This window comes from Aptenodytes patagonicus, chromosome 19, assembly GCF_965638725.1.
Source record: "Aptenodytes patagonicus chromosome 19, bAptPat1.pri.cur, whole genome shotgun sequence".
Classification (NCBI taxonomy): Eukaryota; Metazoa; Chordata; class Aves; order Sphenisciformes; family Spheniscidae; genus Aptenodytes; species Aptenodytes patagonicus.
In genome coordinates, this window is record NC_134967.1 from 7416925 (window position 1) to 7430141 (window position 13217).

At 37.9% G+C, this 13217-nt stretch overlaps 1 protein-coding gene across 1 annotated transcript in view; it reads right to left on the reverse strand.

Annotated features, from left to right (window-relative positions):
- CFAP74 (cilia and flagella associated protein 74) overlaps positions 1–13217 on the reverse strand; it is a 49709-nt gene that overhangs the window by 13580 nt on the left and 22912 nt on the right. Inside the window, 7 exon segments of the mRNA XM_076356404.1 lie at positions 212–385; positions 998–1085; positions 4182–4310; positions 8344–8465; positions 9605–9727; positions 10481–10593; positions 11897–12071. Coding sequence (XP_076212519.1) covers positions 212–385; positions 998–1085; positions 4182–4310; positions 8344–8465; positions 9605–9727; positions 10481–10593; positions 11897–12071 — 924 coding nt within the window.

Here is a 13217-nt window from a genome sequence, read left to right on the forward strand (position 1 = left end):
TACACTGCTTGGAAAATGCTTAGGGTATAAGAAGATGAAATTTACGCAAACCAGAACCAATCGGTGTGTTTCCACAGTGCTGCAGGCAGAAGTATTTCCATGGGTTTGCAAGAACCAGTTATGCTTTATTTATACTCACATTGAAACATGTTTTCATAACAATTAAATATATGTTGATACAAGAAGAGGTGTGTGTGGGATAACTACATACCTCTGGAAGTCCCACAAATCCAAACTCTTGTGGCAAGATGGATTTGTTTGTTAGCGTGACATTTGCCTGCACAGCTTCATAGATTGTGCAGTATCCAAAATTGATTCGTGCTGGACTGATTTCCAAATCAGAAGTAGTAACAATTGCATGGACAGTAAAATTAACTTTTTTAGCCTGAAACAAATGCAAGAGCACAGGATAAAAACCTCCATCTGTGGCATTGTAAGGACAGGATTTAAGTGAAATGTCATCCAAAAAGATAACTGCAAAAAAGTTATTCTACTCTATTCCTTGACAATAACATCTGTAAATGTAACATACCTATCTTGAACTTCAGCCTCATTGTTCTCCAAAAATAAGCAATAGGAAATGTCTCTGGTAAGCAAAATTTAAAAAAAAAAAAAAATATTTGTATCTCAAATTTCATATGCTAGAATGGAGTCGCACCTGCATCTCCAGGAAATGTAAACTCTAAGAATACGCTACATCTGCAGTACAGGTCAGAATAAAAAGATTGTGCTATGTTATCCGATAACTCCGGTACAAAAGAAACTACTAGGGAATAGATGAGCACTATCTAGAAAGAATTTAACTCTCTGTATTGTAAACATGCTGACAAGAAGAAACTATCAAATCTGTATTATCACTTTAAGCACCTTTTACTATTATCATAGGACTTCAGATTAGTTCTTTACTAGTTAAGATTAGGTATCATTAAGCGAATATTCACTGAAATAATTTACATCTATTGTCAGTCTGATAACCAGCATAATAAAAATCACTAACCTTATCCACAATCAGTATTGTCACTGGAACTTCCAGAACTCTTGTCTCTTCATTAAAATAGTTCCCTGCATCTTCAGGAAGAGAGTGCCTAAAAATAAAAAAGTACACTCAGTTTCATAAAAATATTTTGACTGTTTTCTGGCTAAGGGGAATAATAAACTTTTGATGGACGTGTTTCTGAACAAAAAGAAAATGTGGTACTTAAGGTCTACAAGTTTTATTAATCACAGCTTTTAATCTTTACACAGTACTTGTGCTCCAATAGGAGTATTCACATGTATAGTTGATTAAGCATCAACTCCAATGCTTCACTGAAGTGAAGTCTAGCTAAAATCTTGTATGTAAGATATACGCACGTATTAGGGAAAATGGTGGAAGAAAATGCCAATCAAAAATTAGTGACCTATGAAGTTCCACCTTCTGACCAAGAAAAAGAAGATGCAGTCAGATCTGAAATATTATGGACTTGTCACATACTTCCTACAGAATGGCATACCTCCAGACAATCTGCTCTGAGCAGGTATGCACGGATTGCAAGGGTGTCTAGCAATGAAGTTAGAATAATTGACCTTGTACGTTCATGTTGGATTTTTTTATTTTTATTTTTTAAAGACAGGATTTTGGACATGCAGGAGTTTAAGGGAGTTATTCACAGAGGTCTGCATCCATTTATCCTTTTTTTGAAATGCCATCCAGCCTTTTAAAATTCTGAAAAACTTAAAGCTTACTTTATGATCAGAATATAAGCCTTCTGCACCTTTGCTGCAACGACAGCACATAACCAACCCAACCTAGGCAATTGTTTCCTTTTGACACTGGTGTTAGTTAATTACCAGCCAGTTTGAGGTAGAACCAATTGTATCACAAAGCACAGAGACATAAATAAAGTGAAACAAACTTGGAGACCAATAGTGTCCGATTACATACCAGGTCAGTAATTTATAAGAAATATGCGGGTTTTCTGTAGCTGAAGCATCTTGCTATCATAAGCTCAATTTCAGAGCTTCAAGCCAAGACAATACAAAAGCTGTACCATTTTTAGCTCTGCTGGTCTATTTATAGTGTCTTACAGCATCAGAGTGAATTGCTTCCTGTTCTTAGGTCTCCACAGTGACAATGTTCCTACTACTACTACTGGAATTACATGCAGTTTTTTAATGTATTGTTAAAGAATAGTTAACGGTGATCTGAAATCTTGCTGGCTGTTATTTTGCAAGTCTGAAATGTGACTTTAGAAGGTGATCTTCAAAGGCATTGCTAACTTGTTTAAAGATAGGAACTGGAGTTAAATACAAGGTAGGAATAAAGTATCAGCTTTCACTTTGTCACAGGGCATTAGAATAGCAGAAGAAATTCGTGTATTACAAAATAATCCAGAGGGGGAAAAAAATAATTGTAACTGTACATACACAGTGATGGACTCTAAATTAGCTATTATGCCTTGGGGAAAAGATACTGAAAGCCTTCAGATAGTTCTCCGAAAACGGCATCTTTATGCTTAAAAGCAATTAAAGAGAAGTAGAAAAGACAAATCAGATTTAGACTGCCAGCATCTGCAGGACTAGTTCCAAATGCAGAAAAACTGAAAGATGTGGTATTTGGGAATTCTGAACGTCAGCCGATTAGAAAACTTGCCTTCAAATACACAGAAAATGTCTGCTTCACAACACCCAGAAAGTTACATGAGTATCGTAACGTCTGACCAAACATTTCAGTGTACACAGAATACTCGGGAGAGCTTCCCAAGCCTTCAGTCATCTGTCTGTTCACTTAGTATTGCTGAATGAGTTTCTTTTTACTTTTGTGTTACTTTTAATATAACACTTCTTTCTTCTGAGAAAATCAAGCTTATAATACTAAGTCAACAAGAAGGCATTTACAGAAATGTGTCACTAGCTCAGTACTTCACATCAGCTTGTAGCAAGCCCATCTTTCTCTGTCATACACGCACTCCCCCTGTGCGTTAGGTCTTTTAAAACTGATCTGTATACTGAAACAGCCAGATACGTATTTTGTGTGTCAGAAATGCCTTAATCTCATCAAATCTCCTTTCTGAAGCTTCCCCGTTTTTCAAAGGAAGATTAGTGTCCTAAATCCAAGCTATGCTGCTACCCACTCAGTAAGTGTAACAGTGCTTTACAGCATCTGAAGTTTAGGAACTGAAAAATGTCATAATAATGGTTACTGTTGTTGTAATCTGATAGGATTTGAGATGTTGGAAGAACTGTAAATACTTTTAGTTCTTTGAATATTAACCTGGTGAAAATTTCAAAATCAGTGACTAGACTCTCAATTTAGAATCCAGAGCTGCTGAGCACCATCAGTGAAAATCCAAATATACTCACATCACTGGGACTAGATAACCTGTATGAAAAAAGCAGCAGGTTTGCAGCAGCAATCAATGCGGAAGCCCCTGAAGTATTTGGCTATACACCAGAATTAAGATCTATATAATTTAATTTATATTTGAAAAGAAATGTCCTGCTAAATTCTTCAGGATGGCAATGACGAGGTAAATAAAGTTAAGAGCTCTTGAATTTAAATTTTTAAAAACTGGAATTCTTTGTTTCCTACAACTAAGTTATGTTTGTATATGTAAGATGTATCATGAAACGGAGAAGAGAAACTTGCTGGGGTAAGGCTTTTTGTATCTTAGAAGATGTTACATAAAATGCTACATGAAATTCAAGATCAATACATTCATATTTTGGAGAAAAACGTACATGGGTAGGAGACATATGAACAGGAAGCCCAACCATTCTTACCTTAGTTAGCAAGCACAGGAGTTCTTGTCCCGAAATTATTTAACCACTGATCCATGAAGCAGCCACCTGCCTAGATAACCTCTCCCTTGTATAAGAATAGCTTCCCCACAGAAATGGGAGCAGCCTACCAGGAATGCAACTGCTAAAATTTTCACACTACTGCTGTCACCACAGGAAAAGCATTTCCTCACAGGTATGTGATCCAAGTTAATTTCCTCCTTGAGCATCTGGCAACTTTTAAGGGGGAGAGAGTGGGGAGACTAGGACTGCATTGACACCAGCAGTGTGAAGTCCAGCCTGCTACAGTGCGAAGGAAGAAAAAAAAAAAAAAACAAACCTTTGACTTGCTCATGTTTTCCACTGACAGCCTCCTACAGCTATTGTCTTAAATACTGAAAAGATTAATGTTGTTAGATTACCTGGGCAGAAACTTCAATTGCACACTGAAGGATGACTGAGCTTGAACGTAACCTGTTTTTGGAAGCAGCTCCATGTGCTTACTCAGTTCTTTGCATACTTCAAACTTCAAACGCAGCATGGCTTTTGCTCTGCAAACAGATCAGACATGCTTAGGTGGCTTTGAGGCTACCCGTACTGCCATCTCAGCAACATTTGCTCTTGGAGTTTGGTCCCCCCCCATCCCCACCCTCGAATCTCTACGTTATAACTATTCCAAGCTTCCTTTGAAAATGACGGGCATGTAAAACTGCTACAGCAAAATCACAAAGTTATATTCTCTTTTAAGATAAGTATAGAAAACAAGATTTTGGAAGTACTGTAAGTAAACCCACCTCTATTTCAAGCAATGTACACAGCTGATTGGAACACAATTATCGAAGTGCAGCACAGCGGTAAGTCAGGTCAGGGGAAAGTCAAAGCCCAGTTATTGTGAAATATCAGCTCATTATTTGCTCCTAACACACATTCCCTCTATCTGAATCAATAGGAATGACTCACTTAATGTTTGAGACACCTAATTGGTCCTAGCTGCAGCACAGAACCCACTCAAGATGGAAAAGGAGTAGTCCTCTTGTAATGCTGGATCTAGGTTATGTAACAATTGGTGGTGGGTGGGATGCAACAAATAAAAACCTGTTATTCTGTCTGAGAAACAGAAAAATGAAAACCAGCGACCCCTAAGTGGGGCCAAGGATACCTACATGCTGCTTAAGTGGCTAACAAGCACTTCATGTCCCAGCCTGTAGTCAGAAGAATCGAAAGAATGAACCTGAAAGAGCGTAATACACCTAAAACATCAACATGTACCCAGTTCGTGAATTCCATTCATCCTCGTTATCATCATAATTATCTCAAAACCTTCAATACCAAAAGTTAAGCCAGTACAGGCAGGAAAAATACTCAAACTTGGGGGGAGGGGCAAGGGGGAGGGGGCTGTCTTGTGCCAGAAATGCACTGAGAGCGCTGCAGCTTTTGTTTTTTCTCCCCAAAACCGTGGTGACTTCTTTTAAATAGATGTGAATTCACAGATCTCTTGTAATTTCTCCTCTAACAGCAGAGATTCTACAGGGCTAGAAGTCACAGTGTGGCTAAGCTGGTACTGCCAGTTCCTCTGCTGAAACTTGTGATCAATTTGCCCTATGAATGGCATATTGGAAGCTAGGAAACATCTCACTGTTTACTGAATTCTGGCCATATTATAATACAGCGATAGCCACAGACCATACCCTGCTTTGGAATTTTATGTCTACGTGCAAAATTGCCAAGCAATTTACAAATATTTCAGCTTGTCATTTTCCTTCTCTTGGACGGGTTTACAAGCTGTCAGTCCAGATGGTCTGCTCTAAATCAACAGCTACAGCATGTGGTACTGGGAGCCTGGAATGATTTCTGACTGTTGACAGTCTAAGAGAGCTATATACTACTTCATTAAATCAGTGCAGATTATAACCTGCCAAAGAAATTACTTTTCAAAGTGATTTATATTGGACAGGATTCTGGTAAGACACTTTCACCCTTTATGCTGCGTATTTATGCTTCCTGATTACCGTATTCTATGTGACCAGGGAAAAAAAAAAACAAAACCCAAACCAAAAATAAAAACAGTATTAACTAACAATTTGCAATTCTACAGAGCTTGCTGGGGCACTTAAGAGCCAGAGCTATCTAACTAACTTGAAAACTTGATCTTATGCTATGGACTACAATGTCATAGATTGCAGCAGCAATAAGATACAAAGTTCTTTCTGCTCTGCTTTTGTCAGATGTTCGTGTGTACTGGTGGCAAACGAAAGGCTATTGTAACACATCGTGTCCCTCAGGTCTGGGTCAGATTTTGCCCCAAAAATCTAAAGAATTCTCTCGCTAGAAGTTTTAGGTTTGTCTGGTTGTTTTGTTTTTTTTTCTTCTTCTACAACTAGTTAGGGATTGAAGCAGAACCTTGTAAGAATATTCCTGAATAGCAGGACTATTTAAGTATCTAATTAACATTTAATTAAACAATCTGTGTTCCAGAAGTTATGCTAATAAAATTTCACATCTACTGGATGGGAACTTTAGTTCTCACTAGCTAAGGCATTTCCACAGCAGTTAGACAAGAGCCTTTTCAGCTGGGCTGCGATAACCTTACCTTTGGTCTCCTGCAGTGAATGGTTGCTGCGAGCATTAGTTCACAGACAGCACTGTAGTAACTCTTTAGTTGATACACAGTTCACACGTAAAGCCGTTTTAACAAACTATTATCTTTGTTTGTATGTTGACAGCAGTTTGGACGCTTTTTTGCTAGCCTGATAATTGTCCTTGACTCTGGATCCTTTGTCTGTGCGTAGTTCCAGACCATAGACCTCAGCAAGACTACCTTTCCCCTGTTTACACTATTGCAATTAAAATACAGCTACTTACTAGTCTAACCTAAGAAATTGTTCTTGACTGACAGTAATTTATAGCTATTTTCAGAAGTTTAAATTCATTCTGTTTGAGAAGTGGTTTGACATGTACCATGTAACAATGAGGAATCCTCTTTCTGATACACGCTACAGAAAAATTTCAACAGCTACTAGAGGAAGAAACTTCTCAGGCACCACATCTAACCGAATGATGAAATCTATCTACTTTTGCAGGATAAAAAGTTGAGACATAGTATTTCTGCACATGAAATACTTTGAATTTCAGCCCAAATGACTGTATAACAATTTTTCCTAACTATGAAGAATTGGGTGATAAATCAAAGACTTGATGTGCCAAGGAACTAAGGACAGTATACTACATATTAAGTGCTCTTAATTTAGTGAAACTTGGCGAAGGATCAGCAGGATTTTTCCCTCAGTTAAGAAGTTTTGCCCTAAGCAATTTGACAGCTTCTATCTTCGGGATCCACTTGAAAACTTAAGTTTTCATTAGGAGAGTTATTCTGCTTCTATACTTACAAGTTTTATCCCTGGGTTATCTAGACCACGTAAAATCACTTACATAACAACTTGTGCTTGTCATATCTGTAAGCTGAATTTCTGAGATAACAGCTTTACTAATTTCTTTCCAACTGTGAAGAATCTCTGCAGCCTGTAATTCTGGTAAGAGGTTTAGAATGGATGCCTTCTACAGAACCAAGCCCTCCCCCACCCTCCCACAAACCCACCCCAATCCTATTTAAATAGAATCTAAGAAATGCAAATTGTTAAAATAAGCATTCAATAGTGACTGCATTAGGTGGAGGGAAGACGCCCAGCACCTGAAGACAATTAACAGAGTAAAAGTTCATGTCACCGCTTTAGCATGAAACCTCTGGGAGCCAATGAGCTGAAACACTGCCTTTATAGTACAGTGCAAGCAGAACCAGTCTTCAGACGTTACTGTCTTGGACTACAGAAACACCCAGATATTTTTTCCCCTGTAAATTGCTATTGGGTCACTATCTGTGTACTTACAAGGTATCTGTCACTCCAGTGCAGTGCTTAATGCCTATGGGGGTTAGAAAAAGTTGTACCCTTCCCATTTTATAGTAAATGCAAAAGGACTGACATGATTTATCCAGCATCATATCCCGAGTCTGGAAAGACTGGTGATTGACCTTCTCAATAAAGAACGGTTGGCATGAGGTTGGCTTCCAGATCATGTCTCCCATGGACTTTAATTAAAGGTAAAAGAGCTGAGAAATAACAAAATATTCTTTCATAAAATTTCCTGGCTGAATCAATTATACCCGACGTGCACTTAATTTTAGACACATTTATCTCCCTAATGTTTAGTGCGCAAACTCCACATGGTGAAACTCTGGGGGGTTGCTGTTCCCTAGGGACTTTACAGTTATACCATGGAACAGGTACAACATAGGGAATCTTGTAGGAGTGGAAAGGCACGTATTAACCCAGACACCTCATAGCTACTGCTGGTCTTGGGAATCTGGTATAGCAGGATACCCAAGTCCAATTTCCAGAGAAGTGTAGAACTCAGAGGGCTTGTAATCAGAATGTCCTCCTAAAATGCCAAGGAAAAAACCAAACTGTTCTTCAGCTTCCTACGATGACAAGATGGGTCTGGCACAATGGAACCTCAAGACATCACCTAGTGACTTAAGATCTCATTATTTAGCTATAGAAGGCAGCTGATAATGAAAGGGTAGCTCACCTGCTTTGAATGACAATGCAATCCTGATAAAGTCGGTCATACATACAGATCTTTAAATCAATGTTGGGATTGGGCACCCAAACTGGCACATCAATAGAAACTCCAGTGGCACTAAAGCACAGCTGTTAACATGTAAATCAAGAGTATAATTATTTTTGTTAGTCTCAAACTCCTACTGATCTCGACAGAGCAAAAATTTCTGTTATAAACTACAGCTGGGTAAAATATTTTATTATTCATATTGCAACAGGTTCTTTAATTAGGCGAAGATATGAAAATAATTTGTAAAATAAAACCTACATGTTATGGTGTCCCAGCAGAAAAAAAGGATTATACTTCGGTTTGGATTCTTTGACAGAGAACATGAAGGAATAGCATGCTGCCCACGATATTGAAAAGAAATATTTAAAGTGCACCTAGCTGAAGTGAATGTTGCATAATTCAGACACTCGAGAGACTGCAGCTTGTTTAGCCAGCAAAGAAATGCAGTAATGGCAACACAGTGCTGTACTTCCTATAACGACCTTAGGTCTGACATCAGTGGCCACACAGCTCAGACTTGGATAAAATGATCCTGAAAGAGAGGGTACCCACAGGAGCCTGCAGTATGCACCTGCAGCTCCTTTGTAGACTACTCCATCTGTAGACCGTGGGGAGAGCCAAGACTGGCCTACTGAGCTTCTTGGAAGTTTTTCTTTCTTTTTTTGGCAAGCTTCTGTGAACTGTTCCCAGGCAGAATTTGGCTTCCAATAAAGTGTGGAATCAAAATATGCTGAAATGGTAACTAAAGTTGTCATCTCTTCCAGCTTTCACACATCATTTTCACTACTGCATGCTAAATAATTCCAGTCCCGATATATCAGAAAGAAAATAAACTACGTAGGTTGGGAATAGAGAAGAATACTTTCATATTTGTTTCCAGAACATTAGATGTTCTCCAGCACGATGTCTGATAAAATGGGATTATCAGGATTATTTGCACAGAAATTTAAAAGAATCAACAGGTTTAATAACCATACTGCATCAGAAAGAAGGGCCATGATTTACAAAGTTACCTCCCATCAAACCACGTAACACATAATCATATGGTACCTCATTGTTATTCCTTATAATGTTCATAAACATATCTTCCTCTACCTCCTTCTCCTGTTTCTAATATAGGATTCTGAGCAATTTTAATTCTTGGGAAAAGCAGAAGTAGGAGCATTTTAAACCCTCTTTCTATAGTGTTTTGAAGCAAGTCTTGCACGAAATCACTCACTGGTTTGCAGTCTGAGTTGTCAAACATGATCACAAACTCTGCCCGCACGTCCCCAGGGATAGCTGGGACAAATATAATCTGAAGTTTGACTGAGCTGAAGGGTCCAATTTCACCTTCAGTAACCTAAACAAGAAGTAACATGTTTTTAATGAAAATCTGACTGTATTACTGTAGTTGGCTATAAATTGTATTGAAATAAAGAAGCAGTATAAACTCATACCATACAAACACTCTATTACCCCTAGTTTGTAACTAGATTGAACGCACTATGCAAGGGAAAAATCAGTATCAGTAGCTCCCTGGGAGGTTTAGTGTGGGGAAAAGACTTGGCATGACACATGGTTTCACAACCAGGCATGGTCAGAATTTTACTGAGTCTCCTTTTACTGCGAGACTCTGTATGACAACTAATGTGGTTAACCAAAGTGTTTCCATCATATGTTAGTGAATATGTAACTAAAACATGGAGAAGCTGTCTTGCGCTACCATTCACAGATCTGCTCAAGTGATTTCAGCATTAACTCCACCTGCCTTTTGTATGCATAGGTAGAAGCAATAAATGCTAGTACGAACTAGTATCCGGACTCCTATACACAGATTCTTTAATATGGCTCAAGTTTGATGTTTCCCAGACATTCTTGGGAAAATGTAAAATGTAAATCTCTACAGAATCTTTCAGCTCAAATAAGTCTTTATAGATCAAAAGAAAGGTCAAATATTTTGAGCGTATTTTAAGAATTAACTGTGATACAGTGAAGTCCAGTGGGCTTGAAATTGATAATGTACTTAAGAATTTCCCACCAGAGCCAAAGTAATTTATTTGATGTAGGCTTAGACTAGTGAAAAATCTTATCTGTATCTCAGGATATTCATTACCTTTCCAAGCATAATTTCGACTGGTGTTTCTTCAGGAGAAAGTTCGACTAAATTATGTGTATTGTCTGCGTCTAGATCTGATCTGGAATTTAATACATCTTGACCAAGTTGTTCTGGGGGAAAAAAAAACCACAAACAAAATGCTGGATGTGTGCATCTATTCACTAAACAAAAATATCAAACAGAGCAGAAGTACATTGATTTTGGTCAATATTGCAAATCCAATAATGTATACCAATGATGTGGAAATATAAATGTCTAGAAGGTAATTTCTGTTTGGCCATACAACTCTGCCCTAGTCCAGAGTCTACCTTAGGCACCTGAGCCTTCCACTACAGAATAACAATATTAATGTTTCAGTAGCATAAAGCATGTAGCGGAGATTGTCACATCAAAGAATGCAAACTCAGCTGAAAGCGTGAACTGGGCTTTAAGAACAATTTCAGTGGGACAAAGCAATGCAGTCAGGAGGACCTGCAAAGCAAGTGAAAGTGCTGCTTCACTTTATTTTCAAAATACTGCAATAATAAGTGCCTTTTAATTAAACAGTCTCCCACCAGGGCTTCGAAGTGCCTTAAACTAATGCATCATGAGAGACACGAAGCTAATTCTGGACTGTATGGCAGTAATCAACTGGCAACCATATGCTTCACATTAACCAGGAAAAAGATCAAGGTGTCATGAGATACGTTAGTGTGCCAAAGCAATGCTTTTTTTTTTTTTTTTTTTGAAGGTCTGAAAACATCTTTGAAGGTGTGTGTTCTGTGGAGACAGCTACCATGATTTATGGAATCGCTCCATTTCACAATACAGATCCTAGATTTAAAAAGAAAAAACAGCCACAACCTTTTCATGGAACTTTTAGTTTCCTGCAACCGGAATGATCAATATCCAGAAGGAATATTAAAGAATAGAGATAATACAGAAATTAAGTCTTTCTTCTACAAGACTGGATTTTATTAAGCACATAGTAAACATTAGGAATGAGATTCAAAATGTCTGAGGAGGTTCATCTTTCTGCTTCCTTGTTCCTAGAATTACAGACTATAAAAATAAACCTGTCATGTGGATTTCTATTCTGAGAAGTGGGTATTCAGTTGCTGAGACAAGAATGATAACAGTTTTGCAGTTTCTGTAACTAGCTGGTTTCTGTATTCTTCCGAGACTGAATTGTTGATCGCTAATGAGAAGTGAGATTCTCTGCTGGTTTTGATATAATGGTGTCAGTACATTATTTTTAGTAATTTTTTGTGAGGCAGCACACAAAGAAATACAGCATTACTACTAGAATGATGAACTACTTAATTTACTGAGTAACTTTGCAAACTGAATTCCACAGTCCATTACAGGAAACTCTAACGGATAATGCTTAGCCTGGGAAACTGCACTGCCAATTTTTTAAAATAGTCATCTCACCTGTGGAACTACCGCTCAGGCTTGTCTCAGTCCTCTGCTGCTCCACCTGGGCTACACAGTGGGTCATTTCTTCACTACCGTCAGGACAAATTTGTTCCTTCTTTTCAACTACAGATGTCACAGGTCCATCGCTGACTTTCTTTTCAGGGACACAGCCACTGAAATGTTGAGTAACCTATTAGAAAACACAGAAAAAACATTTTCTACTGTGACTGTTCATCTAGCTTGCACCAGCTCCAATTTTATCAAGCAGTTGGAAATCAGACTTGTGTTTTCTTGCAACTGTTCCACATTATAAATGGAGAAATATGTTGCACTTTCTAATAAATGCACATTCTACTAGACCTTTATCAATGAGCAGATTTAATTTTTGCTGTCTGCCCCAAACAGGTAAATAACATAATGGGAGCAATACAGTATAATGTTAGTTATTTTACAATTAACAGAACTAACATTTTTCTAGTGGAAACACAGGCAGTTCTATGTCAAAACTAAGTCTGCTAAAACTAGACTTCTGTTTATTACACACCTACAAAAGATAGACTACAGAAGGAAAACCATGGATACAGACAGTGTTATTTCACAAATTCTTTATTTGAACCGCGCTTTTAACGTAAGGATAGTATGAGAGTTGAAAACGGTTGCAAACAGCTCAGCAGTTTCACTGTACATGTTATTTAATGTAGTGTTTCAAAAAGAGAGGTCAACCCTTTTCTTAGAACATAAAACTGGGTTAGATTGTCAACCAGAGAATTTTGAAAACCATCTGAGCCAATTGCTCTTCAACAATCAAAGAAATTAAAGACTGCAGTGATGGAACAAAGATGAAGTATCTGCACTGCACTTACAAGAACATGTAGGCACTTCAAAACAAAGATATGCAACCCAGTAGTGATATTCTCTCTGGTCAAGGACCTGTGAAATCTATCTATTTATGGGTACTACCTATGCAACACTTGAGGAAAAAGGAACATTTATGATAATGATATTCAACAGCACAGGAATTACAAAGCACGAGTTCCTACCACAGTGGGTGGCTGGTTGTTGTTGGTTGGTTTTATATTTTAAATCTGAAGATTTCCCCACTTTAAGAGTAAAATCCACAACTTATTTAGAAAAGGAGCAAGTACATCTTCAGACTTAAGATGTTCAGTCTTCTCAAAAATCTGCCCCACAGTGCTGACATGCAAAGACGGTTGTACACATGCTTTCTAAGTGTTCTTCACTCAAAATTATCTCTTACATGGAGGAGTACAGCTGTCAGGATTCCTCAGTTTTCTGTCAACTTTGAAATTGGCATGCTGTAGAGGCAATCAATATC